This window comes from Pteronotus mesoamericanus, unplaced genomic scaffold, assembly GCF_021234165.1.
Source record: "Pteronotus mesoamericanus isolate MK-2021 breed Mesoamerican mustached bat unplaced genomic scaffold, CSHL_Meso_final scaffold_1186, whole genome shotgun sequence".
In the NCBI taxonomy this organism is placed as follows: domain Eukaryota; kingdom Metazoa; phylum Chordata; class Mammalia; order Chiroptera; family Mormoopidae; genus Pteronotus; species Pteronotus mesoamericanus.
Window position 1 is genome coordinate 13,821,267 of NW_026555302.1, and position 21,585 is coordinate 13,842,851.

General features: G+C 45.0%; 1 protein-coding gene across 6 annotated transcripts in view; it reads right to left on the reverse strand.

The window, feature by feature from the left end:
• The window catches only part of DCAF6 (DDB1 and CUL4 associated factor 6), a 69,693-nt gene that overhangs the window by 44,977 nt on the left and 3,131 nt on the right, over window positions 1–21,585 (reverse strand). For all 6 annotated transcript variants that reach the window (XM_054587809.1, XM_054587812.1, XM_054587811.1 and 3 more), the window contains exons 2-9: window positions 16,173–16,234; window positions 14,288–14,380; window positions 11,631–11,816; window positions 9,708–9,821; window positions 7,250–7,385; window positions 5,175–5,389; window positions 2,644–2,737; window positions 1,193–1,312 (exon numbers count right to left, since the gene is read on the reverse strand). In XM_054587809.1, the coding sequence (XP_054443784.1) occupies window positions 1,193–1,312; window positions 2,644–2,737; window positions 5,175–5,389; window positions 7,250–7,385; window positions 9,708–9,821; window positions 11,631–11,816; window positions 14,288–14,380; window positions 16,173–16,234 (1,020 nt within the window). The remainder of the gene's footprint in view (window positions 1–1,192; window positions 1,313–2,643; window positions 2,738–5,174; window positions 5,390–7,249; window positions 7,386–9,707; window positions 9,822–11,630; window positions 11,817–14,287; window positions 14,381–16,172; window positions 16,235–21,585) is intronic.

Below are 21,585 nucleotides of genomic sequence, written 5' to 3' on the forward strand. Positions count from 1 at the left end.
GGTAACATCATGTCCTTGGTAAAATATGTAATAAAATTTTTATTAGGAAGAGTAAAACAACAAATAGGCCAGAATAGGATTAACGTCTCCAATCCCATCTCACTAGCCGTAATGCTTCAACCACTCAACTAACACGGTGCAGGCAGTTTTAAAAGGCTTGAGCGTCCACTCTGCACCGCACTGGGCTTTCTGCTATCTGCAAAGGAATAACTAATACTCAACAAATATGAAAAATTTTCCTGGTTTTGCTTCAAATCTAGATTTTATTAAAAATGGAGTGAACAAAACCAAGCTCATGTTTTATAAGAAACAACTACCACAGACTATAAAGTTTTTTATTTGAATCACCATGATTTAAATATTTGTTTCCTTTCTTTTAAATTCTGACCAAGAACACGTTTATTGATTTTAGAGAGAAAATAAGGGAGGAAGAAAGAGAGGGAATGAAACATTGATGTGAGAATCATCAACCAGCTGCTTCTGGCACACACCCTAAATGTGGATCGAACCCACAGCCTATGTGTGTGCCCTCCCCAGAGACTGAAGCCGTGACCTTTTGGTTGATGGAATGACGTTCCTACCAACTGAGCCACGCTGACCAGGGCTACATATTTCTTAGTTTAAATTTAAACACAAATTTAGTAACTCTTCAACAAATCCACAGTCCAAGGAATTTTTTAAAAAGTTAACTGATAGGCATGAGCTAACCAAATCCATTTATAGATGAAATCCAAAGAAATCTTTAATTTTGGAATTTAAAATATTTAGGAGTTAACTTTTATATTCTTCATTTTTGATAGAGATAAGTAACTTGCCAAAGACCACAAAGCTGGAAAGTAGTGAACAAGACACGAAAACAGGTCGGCTAACACCAGAAACAGTAATTAATAACCAATGTATATGAGCAACCAAAAGGAGAAACCATCAGCTACACAGAACGTGTTATCCACCAAGTTTTATATATTTCTACCCTAACACGAAAAGGACCTGAAATGGGGAAGAGCAGATGCTCTGACTTCTTTTAGAAAGAGCAACACAGAAGGGCGAGAACGAGCGGGGCCTGGAGGGACACAGGGTGCGCCCTGCGGTGCTGGAGGCCTCGGTCGCGGGGTGGGGGAGCCACGCGGCATACACAGCCCGACCCAGGCAGTCTCGCCCACCTCCGGTGACTTTCGTCCATGAGGCCACTCACCTGCAGGCCGGGACCTTCCGCGTCCTCTGTTGCTTTGTGCGACCTCACTTGCTTCTTCGAACCACCTTGACAGCATGTCGGACATTCTCTGCATCAGCGACACATTGGGGCTTTGCTCTCCTACGACAACACAGGTCTTGTCAGTGGGCCGGTCATAAGTCAGCGCCCTCCATGGATTCAAAACCCAGACCTGCGGGCCTCCACACGGAAAGCAGGCGCACACACCAGGCTGCCCGCACGGAGCCTCTGCAGGGGCGCGGACCCACCGGAGCCGCCAGCCGCAGAGCCGTCGCTGAGGGGCGGCTTGGCCGCACCCTGGGTCCCAGCGCCCGCACCGGGCAGAGGAAAAGAGAGCTGTGCCCTCTCCCGGACACTCCTTAAACTGATTCTGCTTCCATCATCGCTTACTGTAAGCAAACTCCACACACTTGGAATCGACTGGAAGAAAGGGTTTCATTGGTCTCTTCTCCCCCTGCTTTTCCTCCTTCAAATACAGGAGGAGTTTTCTCTCAAGGGCATTTTCACATTAAGTAGTGACATTGAAACTGTGACGATCCGTTTCTATTCTATAATCATGTCATTTAAAATGGAAATTATTTGTTCTTGAATTTTCTGTGAAAACAGTTTATTTTACACTTTCTTGCCTTTATACAATGTAGCTTTACATTTAAATATATATTATGACATAATACCAAGGATACTATATTGGGAAACATGCTTCTGACCTGGAAAGATTTCAGAAGTTATTAGAATAACACTTCGGCTGCAGGCCCATTTAGTAAAACACATGCGGACTAGCTCCGCTTTAAGGTGCCACCTTGAAAGCTCCCAAGGTCGCCTCCTATGCGTGTCAAAGGCGGCTGCCAGGAGGGAAAAGCACTGATGTGCTTTATGAAACTCTCTGGTTGGAACTGAGGGTTTTCATTCCACTTATATCTAACAGTAAGGCAGAAACGAACCAGTGTGATAATGCCCAATGCAGTATAGGACAAGGAGCATTCTTACACTTCGATTTTTTAAATTTTTTTACTTTTGTTGTCTTTTCTCCGTTACCATTTAGTCCCCTTATCCCCCCGCCCCTGCCATCCCCCCGCCGTTGTCCACGCCCCCGAGTCCTTTTTTCCCTTTTGGCTCGGCCACTCCACCCCGACCTCCCCCGCCGCCCCCGCCCCGTCACCCTGCTCTCCAGCAGCCTGACGCGTCCCGTTCCGTGGGACGCACAGCAGGGCTCGGGGACGGTGACCTGAGAACTCTCAGATCCAAACGCACGGCAGGGGCCCTGCCTCCCGCTCCCAGGAGGCCGCCGGCAGGCGAGCACGCGTGCGACGCGAGGGGACACACAGGGCTGCCTGCCGCAGCGGCCCTCACAGCAGTGGAAACCGCGGAACAAGTCAAAGTACGAATTTTTAAATACCAGATAAAAATAAAAAAGCTGACCAAAGTACAGTTACCGTCTCGCTCTCGTTCACTCTCGGGCCTCGCTCGGGGTCCGGTATCTGACCAGTCGCCACGAAGTCTCAGACGCTTCACGGGTGGCTGTCGTAACTGCGGGGCGAGGAGGAAAGCCACGTGCTCACCTCTTAGGGCGCGCTCCAAGCCTGCTAGGTTCTCTCTACCGCCCTCCTCTCCGTACTGAGGGCGTGTGGGAGGCGCCCGACCAAAACCAGAAAGGCCTGAGGGGGTCCCGCCGAGGGGGCCGAGGGCCCTCGGCAGAGCCTGTGCGGCCCACGGGAGCCGGCGCGGCCCAGGGCGCGGGAGCGACGGACGCGGAAGGTCTCGAGGCCACGACAAGGGCCTCCGCGGGCTCTGAGGGCTGGGAGCCCCTTGGGGGGCTGATCGGAAGAGCATGATCCGATGGGAGGACTGCGGGGGGGACTGGTGAGAGAGGCCCCGCGGGAACCGAGGACAGAGATGCTGACGCCTTGCGCCACGTCGCCGTGGCGGCCAGGCGGTGAGCGGCGCTACAGCGTGGGATTTGTGTTTCAGAGACGAACTCTGGGGACCAGGACAGAGCGAGAGGCTGGATGCAACGCAGCTGTCCAGCAACGAGACGGGGCAGCTGTCACCCCGAGAAGTCCGACTGAAAAGTTAGAGGAAAAGGAAAGGAGAAAAAGAAAAAAAGGAAAAACAAGGAAAAGGAGAAGTAAAAAGCAAGTGAACAAGATAAAAGAATATACTAAATAAAATGGAAACAATTATTAGAGGATATGAGGAAATAAAAAGAGGCCTCCACAAACTGAAAAAACATGAAAATATCACATGCATCATATATTAAACTTTTGTTCATACTTTAAAACCCTGCGAAAGCTCTTCTCATGTTCGCAGTGAAAGTCAATTATTCCCTCATTTGGTCTACTCCTACAGGACGTAATTCTCACCTATTATTCCGTCAAGCCTTACACGGTTGTTTATTCATAGCTCCACTTCACTAAACTGTAAACTCCCGGGCAAGCGGCCACGTGCTGCCGACGCCGCCCGGCTTTGCTGAGGCCCAGCACCGGTCTCCGGGCGCCGCAGGCGGCCAGCGGGCGGGTCAGGCCTGTGGGAGGCCGGTGCCCCCGGGGCCGGGCCCTGAGCACCGAGAGGCGATGGCGATGCAGGTGGGGCCAGGCCTTCAGTCCCTTCCTCCACGTACGCCTGAACTGCTGGCTGGAGTACAATAAGCACACTCTATTTTTTTAATTTTAATCCATTTTCAGAATTGTTTTTCTGAATTTAGTTGATCCAACAAAGGTACTGAGGCAAACACGTCCAGAAGAAAAGCCCCCACCGCTGTCGGTGGCTGGCTCTGCCCGTTCACCGACGTCACTGCACCGACACCTTGGGCGAAGCCCCCGGCGGCCGAGGGGCTGGCGGGCCCACTTAGACTGTCCCTGCACTTCCAGCTCGTGCATGTCCGTGTCGGAACCGTCACGCAGCTTCCCCCCAGCTCACTGAAGCACGGTCTCCAGGGGAAATCCCGCGGCAACGGACCGACGTCAGAGCCGGCGTCACGTCTGCGACGGGAGCGATGCGCTCAGGGCGTCCACCTGCCACCGGGCCCTCCTCTGTGTCAATCTAAATCCCCTAAATTTAAGTCCCCTAAATCCGCTGCCACCTCTCAAATCCCAAAATACATTTACAGAGTAAGGCTCTTTTTCCTGCTTTTCCAGCCCTCTGAGCCATAATAACGGCACTCAGTTCAGCAACCGCGCAGTCGCACCCTGCAGAGCCTGCGCGGCGTGCGCGGCACAGGGAGCGGGGCCAGCACCGCGTCATCACTAACTAGTAAGAAGCAATGGTTAGTTTCAACAGCCAGAGTACAGTGACTGAACAAAGAGCGTTATAAAATAAAAAGCCAACGTGAAAAACGCAGGGGAAGGACGCTTAGCAGGTGAAAGCAAGCATTTTTTTTCTTCTGCTGGGTACTGTCAGGGACATATGACTTCTGGTTTTTGCCTTTTATAAATAATAGTGAACCCGATTCTTTATGTGTGCACACGTCCGTCCATACATATATACGTTAACTTACCCTTCCCTCACTCACTCATTCGTATGTTGTGACATGTGGCTAGGGACAGTGTGCTATGCTCGCACGCGTGACAGAGGCAGACCTGGGGGCGGGAGGGGCTGCGTCCCCATGTAACAGGTCAAACTCCTACAGGTGCGTGAGCAGACATTTAGTCTCCTGTAAATCTGCACATCACATTTTTTATTATTTCAATTGCCTTTTCTGCCACTGTGAGACCTGCTGCTACTGTGTATCCCCAAAGTTAGCAAAACATTTTGCCATTAAACGGATTCTCTTTAAAAATGTAACAATATTTTCTCTAGTGCCTTTCCTAATTATTGGCCCCTTTCCTCTCGTATGTTTCATGTCTGTGTTTGTTAAACTGTTAATGTCTTGAAAGTGAACTCTATTTTTGAAGCCCTTCAGGCCCCAGAGACCACTGAAGGAGCATTTTCTGAATTTAATAAAGGAAATGGTTGTGAGTCCCCTTACCTCTTCTCTTCTCTCTTCCGCAGAGGGGGTTCTAAGTTCCCGTGCGGTGTCATCTTTGGGGTCAAAAAGATATATGTAATCCGAAGAGTAGCTGACGAGGACCTCCTGGCCATCCTCGCTGTAGCACAGAGACGTCACCCTGCAGGACTTGTTGCTGAGGTGGGGAGGGAGAAAGCGGGCCACCATGCCGGCGGTTCCCCGCCCTGCGTAGTTCCCTTTGAGGACAAAATGGGACAGTGTTGAAAATTCAGGGCTTTGAAGAAAGGCACTTTAAAAACTCTTAATCTGAACCAGAAGATATTCGATTTAATGCAGCAATAAAAGTTCAAACTATCATATTCTATTTCTAGAAGAGTCTTTTTCAATAACCAGATTTTATAACAAAATTTTAGAAAATACCATACAAAGGAAACATACTTTTAAAAAAATTCGTGATTGTCTAGGATTCCAGATTATATAAAGATTTTATTGGAAAAGAATTAATCAATTAAATAATTTATCATTATAGTCACACTAAATAGTCTTCTAAAAATTCTCCTTAAATTAATATAATTTTTATAATATAAATAGGAAAGCTGGTATTTTTTAGCATAATAGATAAAATAGTGCAGTATCCTTTTAAAGTGATTTCTCTTTTACTTTATGTTCTTAAAAAATTTCTGTTGTGGCCCTGGCTGGCGCGGCTCAGTGGACCGAGCGCTGGCCCGCGAACCAAAGGTCGCCAGTTTGGCTCCCAGGCAGGGCACAGGCCTGGGCTGCAGGCCAGGTCCCCAGGAGGGAGCGTGCGAGAGGCAACCCCACATCGGTGTCTCTCTCCCTCTCTTTCTCCCTCCCTTCCCCTCTGTAAAATAAATAAATAAAATCTTTAAAAAAAAATTCTGTCATGAAATTGTTCTCCTGTAAGATGACAAGAGTGGGGAGACCACTCCAGTTCCAATTAACTTTGGTCGTCATCGGCGCCACGCAACCTGACAGAGGGGTACAGCGGGCACTTTACGTCTGGGGAACCAAGAAATGCTAAATTCCAAGAATCTAAGTTATACACCAAACAGCACAATCCTGCACAACGAGGTACTACCCAAAATGTCAACTGCTTCCCATCTGTTGAGAAACAATAATTAAGCCTCTAACGCAGTATTACATTAATCCCGTTTCCCCAAATGCGCGTATCTGGATAGGCAAGAGTTTTCAGTCGCCACTCAGAAAAAATAACATCCCCTGGTCTCCCCGTTTTAACAGCCCTTTTAACGGACGTAAACTGACACCGAGGCTGACGTTGTGTTCCTTTCTGGCCAAGTCCACTTTTATTGTTAACAACAAAATGCATGTGGATGTGCATTAAAATGTGTACATATAGTTGATCCTTGAGGGGTGTGCGTGTGTCAGGATCCCTGGCCTCCTCTGCTGAGCAAGTGCGACCGGACGCCGGCGCCGAGGGGGGGACGTGGGGAGCGGCCGGTCCCCTAGCGGGCGTGGGGAGCCAGAGCCAGCGCGGCAGCCCCCCCGACAGACGGCCACCGCAGGCGGCAAGGAGAGCGGCCACGCCAGCATCCCCCCGGGTCCTCCACACAGAGCGGCCCTGCTCAGCCTCCCCCACAGCCTCCAAATCGGGAGACAGTAAACTGTGGCGACTGTCAGCCACCCTGTAACAGCCCTGGGGAACTAACACAGGTGACCCCCCATGTCTGTGGGTTTCAAACCTGTGGGTTCACCACCCGCGCGGGGAACAGCACTTCCCGTCTGCAGGGCTGAATGTGCGAGCTCTTCGGAGCCATGTGAAACGGGAGGTAAGCATCGGGGGACGTTGGCGCCCGAGGGGTCCTGGAAACGTCTCCCGCAGATACTGAGGCGTGACTGCACACCAAGTGTTGTCATTTTTTAAAGTGAAAAACTGCAGAAGTATCACCCCGATGGGATCATAAAAGCTTGGTGAAATGCTGGTTTTTATAATACATATTATCTAAATGCATTCTACTAAACTTTATAACAAACTCACGAAATGTTAACGTTGTAATGTCCTATCTATTCTCTGAACCGACAGAATCCCGTATTTCCTGTCCCACGTGTGCCTGTACCTGTAGCCCTTGTGCCCAGCACCCTGCGGTCGTATATCCGGACGGAGCTATCAGAGCAGCCCACAGCAAGGTGATACGGGACCGGCGGGCAAATCGCCACGGAGGTGGCCGCCCGCCGGCAGTTAATCAAAATATCCTGCGGGGTAAAATGACAGCAGTTACACAAAGCTTTAAAAAGAGATGTTACCGCATTGAAAAATGTTCTCAACTGGAAGGAAATAACCTTTCTCAGAAATCCTAATTCAACTGGTATGACAATGAAGGGAGAAAACACGGTTTTCTTTTATCTTTCAGGTTTCTTTCTATCAGTAAATGTTTCTAACACTTTCAGCTTCTGTGCAAAATAAATGCATGTCGTCACAATTTGTCCTCAGCAGTTTACCGCTCTGAGAAAAGCGCTGTTTTCTTTACAGTTGGCTACGCGACTCCAAAACTGAGTCCTAATACAACTGCATGCTTTCCTTAGGGACCAAACAAAGTAAGAAAATATATAATGGAAAGGCTAATTTAATTAAAAGACTTTGAAACAACCACTGATTGAGTAATACAAAATACATTCTGAAAAGGAAAAAAATAAAAATTCCAAGATTTAAGGCTCAAACAGCAGTTAAGAGCGGCGGCAAAGAAAGCCAGTAATAATTCAAGAAACTCATTATTTATATTATCGCAGTTGAAACCCTTTTTCAAAACGAGCTGCATTTCAAATAATGATATAATACAACTTGAATTATTTCTCGGAAATGCCTCCTTATCCTCACATGCATGAATAATGCACATCTTTAAGAACGTAAAATACTCACATATGTAATTGTAAGTCATTAATCATGTTAGAAACGCCTGCTGCTTTTGGCCCATTGGACAGTAAAGACGGAGGTATACTCTCCCTTTGTCTATGACAAGTACTAAGGGTATTTTATATGGTACTCATAATATTTTAGTTATAGCTGTTGCTACTAAAATGTAACAAAAATATTATTAGCTGATTTTAAACTTTTATACTTTTCTTAACTTGTAAAATCTTTCTTCCTTCTGGTTCAAAAACAAAGTACACACACGCGCGCGCGCACACACACACACACACACAGTACACCCTGTAAAACACACGGTTTTCTATAGATTCGCTACTTCTCTGTGCATAAGCATTAGAAAATGTAAGGGCTCTGACCCCAGATATATATCCTTGGGGCACTGTGTTAATTTTACACTATTTGGCCTGTGACTTAGCTCCTCACTCTTAGGCCTTATTTAATTACTGACTCGGAACATGATTCCTATTCCATGGAACTCGGTCACCAAATGCCTTTTAGATTCTGTTTTCGTAGTTAAGGGCTGCTTTCCCTGCCAGTTTTCTTCATACTTTGCCTCTTCATTTTTATATATAAAGAAATGAAGAATTTTATTAAGGAAAATTTTAACAATATTTTCACTTATTAGCCTTGCTTTCATCTTTATTTTTACCAGGTTTTTGGTTATAAAAGCACAATTAAATCCAACCATATTGTACACTAAAATACTGCTTATAAGAACTTGGCATAATGGATTTTAGTACCTACCATTTCCTAAGAAACAGGCTTAGGAAATATTCCTCATAAACAATCTGATATTTTGAACTTATTCTGCCTTTTATTTAGTTCAATTATTTCCTAGTTGCATGTATGTGTGTATAAATACATATAACAGAAAAACTGACCTAGAAATCATACATTGAAAAATTTAATTTCTACTTTTTCCTTTTTTGTTTCAATACAGAAAATAATCCTGCCCAGAGTGTTAACAACAGAAACATTCTTACTATGTTAACAATAGCAACATAATCAGCAAGCGCTTAACCTCCTTACTTCCAGTAAAAATATATTTAGCAATACTTTCTCATTTCATTTGGTTATCGCAAATGATCCAAGAAAAAGAGCCCCATTCTTGCCGTAACATTTGGGGTTAGCTGTCTGGGGCCATCATATGACTTCTCAGGGTTTTTTCAAGTTTAAAATAGTATGAAAAATATGAAATTGATAGTGAAGCTATGTCTTTAGAGAACGAACAAACACATTGATAGAATGGTATCTTCTTATTTTTTAAAAAGATAATATGTAATTGTTGGTTTAAAAGTCAGGGTTAAATCAAAAGGAAAATACTAACCTTTCATCATGGTTATTGGTAAACCAAAATTACCTCCATAAGTAAATAAGAGAGATTGATAAATGCTTCAAGTTTTTATAATGCTAGAGCATATACTGAACAATTACACACATTTTCATTTCTATATTTGAAACGTACAACGAAAATGCAAATTCCCTAACTTCACTATTAACACTTTAATTTTTAAAATTTGATCATAAAATACTCGTATGTGCTGCTGAAAATTTTAGCAAAACAAAGACAGAAAAATGGACTCATAATCTCATAATCCAGAGCTAACATACTGTTCAATTTTAATTATCATCTTAAATGTGACACTTACATCTTTGCAATCTTCTTTTGTGCAGCTGGTTTTGATGCGCGTATCAAACCACCTAACAGTTCCGTCCTCACCGCAAGAGAGGAAGGTATGCGGGTCGTTGGGCACAGTCATAATCTGACGAGAAAACGAAGCCCAGGCACTGTTACCAAAGACTCAGGAGGACAGATGGCTGTGAGCAGCACGGCTCCTCTTTCACAAAACCAGTACGGCAAAAGCAGCGAGGACCGCGTACTGTACTTACTCACGAACCGCCCATTCCACAGCTCAACACAGCAGAGCGCGCAGAACTGTGCAAGGAGCAACTGTGACATTAACCCAACTCATTACTTTGGAGTTTGCAACCAATGTTCCTGTCGATAGAAAGTTCTTTAAAATTTAAAACTTTTAACAACTTTGATGAGAAAAATTCTCCCCTAAAAAACATAAAACTAATCAAAGCTTAACTTTTGTTTTCTGGTTGTAATTTTACACTTATAAAGACATTGTAATTTTTTCCTTCTATGATAATGTTTAAGAAAACTGTAAGATGCTGAATTGATCAAAACATTTAAACTGACCTCTCAAAAATTTTGACAGAATTTCATGATTAAGACACTCAGCAATCTAGGAGCGGGGAGGGGGGAGGAATCTCCTGGACACAAGAAAAGCCGCGAGTGAGAAGCTCACAGCTAACAGCGCGCTCCGCGGTGACACTCGGAGAGCGCCCCCTCTAAGATGGGGCCGAGACAAGCGTGCCCTCTCCTGCTGCTACCCAGTACAGGGCTGGAAGTGCGGGCTGGGGCACCCCCGCAAGGGAAAGAAGCCAAGCCGTCAAAACGGGAAAAAGAGAAGGAAAATTATCTGATTGAAGATGACAGGATCTTATATGTAGACTATTCTAAAGATTCCACAAAAAAAACCCCATTAAAACTAATAAATGAATACAGCAAAGTTGCAGGTTAACAAATCAACACAAAAATCGCTTGTTTTTTTTTCCTATGTACTTACAATGAGCAATCTAAAAAGGAAATTAAGCAAACAACCTCATTACAATAGTAGCAAAAATATATAAATAAATAAAATACTTAGGAATAAACTCATTCAAAGAGGTGAAAGTCTTGTTGACAGAAAACTACAAAACACTGCTGAAAGAAAATAAAGACACAAGCAAATGAAAAGACAACTACATGTGTGAGTTGCAAGACTTAACGTTGTTGGAAATGCGTACCACTCAAGGTGATGTAGATTTGTGTGTGTGTGTGTGTGTGTGTGTGTGTGTATGCGCGTGTGTGTACACAAAAATATTAAGGTGATCAAGGTTTTATTTAGTTTCTACCAAAATCCTCGTGGCATTTTTTCTTTACAGAATCAGGAAAAAAAATCTTAAAATTCACGTGAAACCTCAGAAGACACAAATAGCCAGCACAACCTGGACTAAGGAAAACGAAGGCGGAGCCTCACACTCGCTGAGCCCGGGGCGCGTCACACAGCCACCGCCCCTGAAACAGCACAGCGCGGGCGTCCGACAGACACGCAGGCCACAGAGCGCCCCGACTTAACAGAAGACAGTGACGAAGCACTGGAGAGGGTGAAGCCCCCGAGAGGGCCGTGAGGCACCACAGAAGCGTCTTTTGTAGGCTGACACTTGGGCTTAGCGTGTGGTTGCTCACGCAATTATCAACCCTGTACCCACGCAATTACCAACTCTGTGCCCATTACACATGTCTTATTTAACTTTATTCACAAGCTTATCAAGACCCATTTTCTCAAGTAGTTTACTAAAATCTAGATGCTCTGCCAATAATTTCTTCACCTACAAATGCATGAATGTGTATATATACACACAGACAAATCTACACATATGAACGTACACACATGTACACATACGTCCACTTTACACACATATACATGTGTATCATATGTATAATCATCATAGTACCGCACCTCGTAGGTAGTTCCATAATGGCACGTAAATTGGCATTGTCTGTTGGTTTCTGCATCTTGCTCAACGTTGGTATAAAATATTACTCCATCTCCCGAGCAGGATACAATCTGCTTATCGTTTGTGCACGGTAAGAACTTCGCACTAAATATATTGGCTCGGTGCCCTGAACGGATTGTTGTCAAAACCTGAAACACACAGAGAAAGTAGTTCTTGGTAATTTATTTTTTCCTAGAAAGAAAGATTCATATTTAACATATCATAGCCAGGAATAAGTTCTCATTAATATTCTCATCTCAATGAAAATGATCATTTGATTCTAAACTATTATAATCATGGAAAAGAAATCAGAATCGCTCATATTTTCTTTTTTCCCATCTGAGACGTGATGGTAACTCCTCATTATCAGGGCAGCCATTTGTTACTTTTAGGATTATTTTAGAAGTCTTTAATCAAGTGTTTTTCAGTTGTCTTCAGTGAGAGAATTGGTCCAAATAAACCAGCCCGTTGATTAAGACACATCCTTAATAAGAAACACCTCTAATCTCTTAAATCTGTACATAGTGCTTTGAAACTTTCACTTGCAATAAATTAATCTTCTCATGAATAGCAAGAGACTTTAAGAACAGATTTAACTCAGGATCAGAAAACTATTTTCCTATTTAATGAATCATCAGTGTTTTACAATTAAAAAAAAATATTCCTATATGATACCAAATCTGGAATGATCAAAACAACCATGTGAAATAGATAGTTATTATACTTAAAATCTCTGAAAGTACAAGCTGATAATTCATTTTTCAAACTGGAAATGAGGATGGGAAATGATTAATCACTTTTCAAATATACAATATTTACTGGGGACCATGCATAAAGCAAATGTCTTTTCTTTTTTTTTTTTAAGAAGCAATTAAAGGAGAAACATGAACTTTTAAAAATTATGCCATTGGGCATTTCCCCAAAAGAACTGAAAGCAAGGATTTGAAGATGTTTGTACAGTGATGTTCAGGGCAAGAGACAAGAAGCAGAAGCAACCCCAGTGTCCACGGGCAGGCGAAGGGCCAACAGAACGCCGCCAGCACACACGATGGAGCACAGCCAGCCCCGCCAGCCTTCAGAGGACGGAAACCCCGACACGTGCTGCCACATGGGCGAACCCGGAACACTGCCCCGTGAAATCAGCCAGGACAACAGGACACACGCCGCACACACCCGCGCTTGCTTGAAGCTCACTGACGCTGGACGATGGCCGGGCGCACCAGGGTCCGCGAGCTCACAGAGACAGGAAGCGGGGTGGCGCCTGCCAGGGGCAGCGGGGGGCGGGGCGAAGGGGGATTGCTGTTCACTGGGCAGAGTTAATTTTGCAGGGTGAGAGGAGTTCTGCAGCTCGATGGTGGTACCGGTATGACAGTGAGGTGAATGTGTATGTGAAGTCACTGAACTTCTAAAAATGGTGAAGATGGTTCATTTTATGTTTGTATGTTTTATCACCATTTAAAAAGAAAAATAAAGAGCTCTGCATCTTTTAAAAAAATTCCATTGGTACCCAGATGAATGCTTTGTATATTACAAGCATTCAAATTCTGATAGTGATAATCAAAAAGCATCTCCACACATACCGTATTTCAGGAAATTTCTCCACCGTAAGAGAAAGGTTGTGCTAGTAATTACAGAGAAGTAATTTGAAAACATCAAGTGTCCCTCTGCTTAGTCAGGACAATTAAGTAAAAGGGTCTGTGCAGTAAAATTATGACCTCTCTTTTCATTGAGGACAGCCTCAATGTGAACCTCCTTTTACGTAGAAATCTTAACTGTTTGTAGAAATATAAGAAACACATGACCTCTTTATTCTATAAGATTGCTGACATTACAGGAGACCGCCCTCTCCCATGCTCTCATTGATATAAAAGTAGCGGCACACTTCTACACATGACATCAGGGGAGGAGCCAGTGAAGACCAGAACACAACCCTAATTAAAACTCAGTATGACATGATATCCCGGCTTGTTGAACTGAATGTCATGAAACATGTCACTAGGACCCAGCCACTGACAAAATCCAGTTTTTTAAACAGCTTGGCCTAAGATTAGATTCTGTGAACATAAAAGAAAAAAAAATCACATTATCCCCACCCCGCCCCCCACCCCCACCAAAGAATGCTCTTTTGAGATAATGTCATTTCTGGCAATTTAATCGATTTAGATAACATGAAGCATGTTTAAATATTTTACAGTCAAAAGGCTGAGTGAAACTTAACATTCTCCTAAGAAAATTAAGGAACCTGACTGGAACAACTTCCAAATTATATAACAAACTTTAGCAAGATAAGAATATTCTTCTACAAATGCCTATTCTACGATTATTTACAATTTCTTTTTTTAAGATTTCATTTATACATTTCTAAAGAGAGGAGAAGGGAGGGAGAAAGAGAGGGAGAGAAACATCAATCTGTGGTTGCCTCTCGCACACCCCCCACTGGGGGCCTGGCCCACAACCCACGCATGTGCCCTGCCTGGGAATTGAACCTGCGACCCTAGTTCACAGGTTGGCACGCAATCCACGGAGCCACACCAGCCAGGGCTGATCATTTACAATTTCTTGATTTCTAGTTTCTTGATTTTTTTTTCTCATTAGGTTGTAGATTTTTTAAATCACTAACCTTTCTGCTGTAAGGATTACTAATTACTAACTTGGTGTCATCTGAGCCAGACAAAATATATTCTCCAGTTTCATTCCAACAGATTGTATTAACCTAAAAAAAAAAAGCAAAAAAGAAATTTCAGCAAACTGAATATACAAACAAGTATGTCACCTTTTACTTAACTGATGGTTCAAATTTTATATCACTGATGAGGTTATACCTATGATAAACAGCATTTACCAGTTTACTTATTGAAAGTACATACTGATCACCATTAGCAAACACAATGTCCTGAAAATTCACACTGAAATGTCTGTCTCTCTTAAATTTTAATAGTTAAATTTATTTTAATTCATTTAGTTTATATCTAGAGACACAGAACTAGGCCACCTAAAAAGGAATGAGAAAAGCTCACTCCCAGCCACAATGGCAAAGGCTGTGCGCGGCTCCTGTGCTCCTGTGAGCCCAGCCTCGCCCGTCAGGGAAAGAACTCAGGGGTCCAGAAACAGGCCCTCACATTTCTGGTCAGGACTCTTAGTCAAGGGGTCTAAGGCCAGTCGATGGAGAAAGGAGTCTTTTCAACCAATGGCGCTGGAACAACTGGATACACACAAGCAAAAAAATGCATTTAGACCCTATTTCACACCATGTGTAAAAATTCAGTGAAAGCAATCAAATATCTAGGGCCAAAATTATGAAATGCTTAGAAGAAAACACAGGTGTAAATTTGCATGAAAACTAAAACCACAATGAATTACTACTTCACACCTACTTGGATGGCTACGATAATTTAAAAACGGAACACAACAAGAGTTGGGGGCATGTCATGTCAGAAATTTCCAAGAAATTGGAACTTCTACACTGCTGGAAGGAATGCAAAATATTGTAGCTCTTTGGAAACCAATCTGGCAGTGCCTCAAAAATGACACAGCTATGCTGTGACCCAGCAATTCCACAAGGTCTATACTCAAGAGAAGAAAAAACATGGCATGCAAAAACTTGGACACAAACGTTCATGGCTGCATTGTTTATAATAGCCCAAAGGAAAACCAACCCAAATATCCATAAGCAAAATGTGACTGCCTGTTTGCTTATAAAAAAATACCCGCACAACCAAACATTATTCAGCCACATGAAGTACTGACACATGATGCAACGTGGAAGAACCTAGAAAATATTAATATTATGTGAAAGAAACCCGTCTGAAAGGCCACAAATTATTATCCCACTTATCTAAGACATCCAGAAGGGTCCTATCTTAGACAGGAGGGGGCCTAGCGGCGGCCAGCAACTCCATGGAGAGGGCCTGGGAGTGACTGATAAATGGTACGAACTTGCTTTTCCAGATGCTGAAAATATGGTGGAGTTAGATGGCGGCGGTGGCTGTACCGCATTATGATCGTATTCGAAGAACCACCAACTTACAGGGAGAGAAACGGTGACAGGAGGAAGCTTGGCTCGGGGCGGCGAATGCGCGGCACAGTGAGGGGCTGATGTGCTTTAGAACTGTGTGCCTGAACCCGCATCATTTTATTAACTGATGTCATCCCCCATGTAAGTTCAATAAAAATACTAATAATAATATAAAAAATAAAACTAAAAACCCACCGAACTGCAAATTAAAATGGGTGAATTTCATGGTATGTGAGCTACATCTAAATTAAAAAAAAAGAATTCGACTCCCACTTTCGGTCAAGATGGAATAACACAGGCCAGCTGTACTTTAACAAGAAAACCATACACTTTTCTAAATTCAAAATTACTGTAACATCTTAATGCAAAGCCTGATCGTGCCCATTTATTGTCGTCGGCCACAACCCGCACAGGGGCCTGTGGCACTTCCTCAAACCCTTGCAGGCTGGATTTTAAAGTCCTTCGTGGATGAAAGTTCACTATTACTTACACAGCCATCATGCACATTCAGGGTTGCTTCAAGTTTTAGTCTTTGGATAAATTCTCTTCTTCCTGTTTAAAAAGAGCGAGAACTAAGTGAATCCTGCCACTCACTGCTGGGGGCGCAGAACGCCGAGGCTGAGAGCCTACGAGCCGTATCGGGGTGCGAGCTATACCGGCAGCCCCTCCGCTCACACGCCCCGGGGTCCTGGGCGGGCCAGGCTCGTCCTCAGCTCGGCTGCGGGAGCAGGGCGGGATCCCCGGACAGCACAGGCTGGGCGCGGCGCCAGGACCACAGCACAGACCAAGCGTCCCTTGGCTCACCCACTCACCCACCAAACGCGCCGAGTACTCGCTCCCTTCCCGGAGGGATGCGAGGAGCTGGGAACCCAGTGTAACGCAGCAGAGAAAAAGGCCCCTTTGTCAGGGGGAGGGGGCAGCCAGGAGCAGCGTGGCCCTGGTGAAGGTACTACAAGGAAAAATAAAGCAGCACCGGGCTAAGTAGGGGGGGCCTGGAAGCGGAGGTCAGGGCTTTCGGTTCCACACAGGGCGGCGACCAGCCTCAGTCAGATGCCACCTATGCGGAGATACAGCTCAATTTCAGAAGAGTTAGGGTATTTCAAAGCTCACTTTGCAATGAAGACATGTGGCAGCAAAAAGTAAATAAAATCAGCCTGCGTGTCCATCAATATCAGGATAGTTATAACGCTACAAAAATAGAATATGTTCCTTCTTTGAAAAAGAGCAGTATGTTTCCCTTTAAGAAATGCATCATCTTTACCAAAGATGGACCACAAAGCTTCATGTTTATTCAGAAGCTGCAATGAAAGGAGGCCGCGTTTATGACAAAGGGTGACAATGAAGTAAGTAACCAGGCTGATGAGAGCCGGACAAAATCACGTTCGCCTGTGCTCCCCGCGTCCTGCGGCGGGGCCACGCGTCCCACATCATGACTTCTTGCCGTTCCACGTGAAGATGCGTATCTTGAAGCCAAATGGTTTTTATTTTTCACCTTGCTTATAGATGTCAAGATGGCTAGGCAGAGGATGGATTAAAAACTAATTTTATTTCTGTGGCGGGGGGATGCTCTACGGTTCCCAAACTTACTGGAATAAAACAGTTTACAGAAAATCAGTAAAGTATTTTCATGAATTAGGTTGTACATTAACTTTTCAAATCTGATTTTCAGTTATAAAAAGACACAAATAGTAAATGGGTAAATTTTTAAAAATCTTTTCCCTCTGAACAGCACGCTTGGTAATTCTACTGAGTAATAAATTAACAGTTAAGAAATAAAATAGTCCATTTAACAACTCATTAAACTGATAACAATTCATTAAAATGCTTTTTTAAAAGTACTAGAAACTTTTCCAAGCTTTAAAAGTCTGGTTTTTAACATGTAGCTCTAGCCACTGCTGTATACAGCAAACAGTGGCAGCACGTGAGAGAAAGGACAACCGCTAAATACACAGCTCCTGAATGATGGTTTTGAACGTGACCTTGGATATCAAAACTGTTACATGTCCACACACCCCCTACAACGCGTTTCTGAACAAGCGAGTGTCAACACCCTCCACCCTTTCAGTAGCACATGTACCGCCAAGAAACGGGACCTGAAAGCCAGCAGAAAATGAGAGCTGGAAGTTAAAAAAAAACTGACCCCCCTCAAATTAAAGTAAAAATAAACTCCCGCCTGTCATGGTAGACTGCAGAGTCTGGCCTACTGGCAAGCAAGCTAATGAGTGACCTGCCATTTCACAGGTGCCAGCAGGAGACACAAGACTCCAACTCGGAAGCAAAGCACGTCGCGGCTCACGGCCCGCAAGCGGCGTGGACTTCAGGTTCACAAGTCCCCTCAGGCCCTAAACGCCCCGGGCAACGTGGAGCAGCCAGCACAACACTGCAAGCAGTGGGTCTGAGTCACCGTGGGGGCCCAACCCTGGATCCAGCAAACCTGCCTGCCTGAGGGACACATGCCCTCCATTTCACTGTGGGGGCCCAACCCTGGATCCAGCAAACCTGCCTGCCTGAGGGACACATCCTCTCCACTACAATGGACAATAAATAAACACACCCTCCACCCCAGAGGGAGATGCTGTATCTCCCAAGGCCGTCCACAGAGAAACATTCTTGGAAAGGCCATCGGGAACAAGGCAGCCAGCGCCTCTGCTCATGAAACGTATCAGAGCCATGGAGGACTCTTCCGGCAACCCCGCACTTGTTACGGGCGACTTGCCTGTCGCTGGGGAACCCTACTCCAGTCCTTCTGCGACCCAAGCTGCCTCTTGGGATCCCATCTCGACCCCCACATTCCATTCAGTAGCAATAGATTACAAGCTCCATAAAAAGAGGAACACCCTTCTACCCCGCTAGCACGACGCAGGCACTCGGTCTGTATTTGCTGCATCAGCGATACACGGGTGGGACCCTTCCCTCTGCCCCTGGCTTCTCTCACCAACACGCGCTCCCAGCTCCCTTGTTAGACCAGGAGGCGCTTGGGACTAGGAAGGCCAGACCCACGTTTAGATCTCTAACTAGAGAGTTGCTGCGCATGTGCTGGCAAAATGCAACCTCCCCGGGCCTTAGTTCCCGCGCTGGTACAAGTGTTACATTTGATGGGAATGCTGCCATCCACTTTGCTGGTTTATTGTCGTGAGTAAATAATTAGCATACGCAACAACCACCGCTGTGCCTGACACACTGTTGTCTCCTTACGTACAGGTGGGACTGCTCTACGTTGACATTGTCTGAAAAGAGAGAAAACCATCCGGTAAAGGGGCCGACGCTGGTGCAGAGCGCACCCAAGGCTGGCGACGCTGGGAGACGGCGGCGCCTCCACAGAAACACTCCCTCTTCTTCATCCCGTTGCCCCCTGGAGCCGCTTCCCAGGGCCAACCGCCTCGTCCCTGCACTCGCGGCCCTCCCTCGCTCCCCGGTCTCCCCTTCCCTCGCTGACCTTTCAGCCCCCTCCTCTTCAGTGGCTTTGTTCTTGGAAATCACGGGTTACCCGTGAATCTACTGGTCTCCTTTGAGACCCGTTTCTTGGGACCCCAGAGTATGGGCTGTCGCTGCGGACTGCTATCTGCCTGCAGTCACCTTCTTTAGCAGCCACGGCATCTTACCACACCCTCAGAACCAGAAACCAAGGGGCGACAAAAGTCCAGACACAGAACACAGATATACAGGGGTAAACAGGACAAAATAGGTTTAAGATCTGTATACTGAAAAATACAAAAATATAACACATCGCTGAGAGACGTGGAAGAACGCCTAAAAAACAGAGAGAAAAGCCATCGCCACGGACTGGGAGACTGACCATTGCGAAGATGCCAGTTCTCCCCAAAATAACACGTAGGTTCAATGCGATTCCATCCAAGACCCCACGAGTCTTTTGTAGTGAAATTGGCGAGTCGATTCAAGCTTTATATGAAAATGCAAAGGACCCAGAATAGCCAATTCCTTTTTTTTTTTTTTTTTTAAAGAACCCAGTTCAAGACACCACGCTAGCTGATTTCAACGCTCGTGACAAAGACAGGCCCTACCGTCACGAAGCCAAACGCCGAAGTCAGCGGCATGCGACGGAGCACGTGAGCTGCGCGGATGCGGTTGATTCTTTTCCACAAAAGGGAAACGACAGTCTGTGCAGAAATGGTGCTGGATCAATGCACATTCACAGGCCAAGAAATGAAACTTGACCCTTGCCTCACAGCATAATTAACTCAAAATTGTTCACAGACCTAAACATGAGTTAAAAACAGAAGGCATCTAAAAAAAAATGCATAGTGGAAATCACTGTGACCTTGAATTAGGTAAAGATTTTTAAATAAGACGCAAAAAGTATGAACCACAAAAGACCCTGTTAAGAAAAATAAAGGATGAGACAAACTGGGAGAAAATGCTTGCAGAATGCATACCGGATTAAGGACTTGTATCAAGAATATGTAAAGAATTCATACAATATTAAGAAGGTAAATTTGAACACTTAACCGAAGTGCAGGGTTGGCAAATGAGGCAGGAAAAGATACTCTACATCACTCATCATGAGGACCAAATCAACTGCAAGTTAAAACGACAGTAACGTACCCCTCATACCTACGAGAAGGGCTAAAATTAGGAGGCCTCGCAACGCCAGGGGACGACGGGAAGGTGGAACTGGGCGCTCCAACGCCGCTGGCTGCTTCTGGGAAAGTCACACACACCTACACAACTCAGCAATCCCCCGGTGGGTCCTCACCCGGGAAAGCGGGGTTTGAAAGTGTCCTCCTTGAGTTACAGTTTCCAAGGCGTCAATGAAAAGTTTCATTATCTATATCTTCCATATTAGCCATCAGCATTGTTTAAAAAATTTTTTTAATCCGCAGTAAGTACTTGGGAACCCAAGCCACCCTAACCTTGAAGTCAGTAACATTCAATTACAATTATTCAAAAAATATACACCATCTAGTAGAGTTTTGCAAGCATCAAGCCGAGACTCACTAATGGACACTCTACTGGATCAACACCTACATTTCCAACATGATCATAAACAGAAATTAGAATAGACCCCGCCGAGCAAGGCTAAGCCCCGTTTGCAGTGTGTGTGGGTCACAAGTTGTCATGTGCATATGTTTTCACTGTGGACAATGGTCACAGCATTTGCAAAACACTGATCTGAAGCGTAACTGTGATACAAGTTCGGTGCTACCAGAAGCTCTTATCCCTCCTAAGCATGTCCATCCCATACTAGGGAGGGAAGAAATGCTCCGCAGGGTGACCCTATCCTGTTGGCTGTACTTGTGATTGGTAATACGCCTTTGGTGGCCTTATTTTCAAGAATCAGCATATTCTATCTTATATGGTTTTCATATTCGGCATTTTCACCACTAAAATCAGACATTTTTCACTTTTCACTGAGATTTCAAGACTAAAGAAACAAAATACAAATTTCCACTAACTTTTCCCCAGTAGGAGGCAAAAGTCAGAGTTTACTGACCCTCATAACATATTGTAACTTGGCAACAAATGATAAATTTGGTAAATCTGAACGTAGATGTAATCCAGGATATGCCAAACAGGCTTCCCTAAATGCAAAATTAATCTCAATCCATAATGACATTCAGACCTTGCCTGTCTAATCCCCTTACAGAAAAGGTTTCAGTCTCCACCGCAAGCTGCCCCGCGCTGCCTGCTGAGCCTGACCGTTCCTGTGCCCCCCACACCCTCTGCCGGGACCCGGAGCCCCTCCTGCCAGGAGCGCACAGGGAAGGGGAGACTGGGCACCAGCGGGCTGGCCTCGCGGGACTGAGGGCCCGACCTTGCCGACACCGAATCTCAGCCTCCGGCCTCCGAATCCGTTCAAAACAAACTTCTCTTGTTTATCAGCCACCGAGAGCAGGGCGTGGTGTGACCAGCCGCACTGCCCAGACACTGCCCGTCAGGATTCA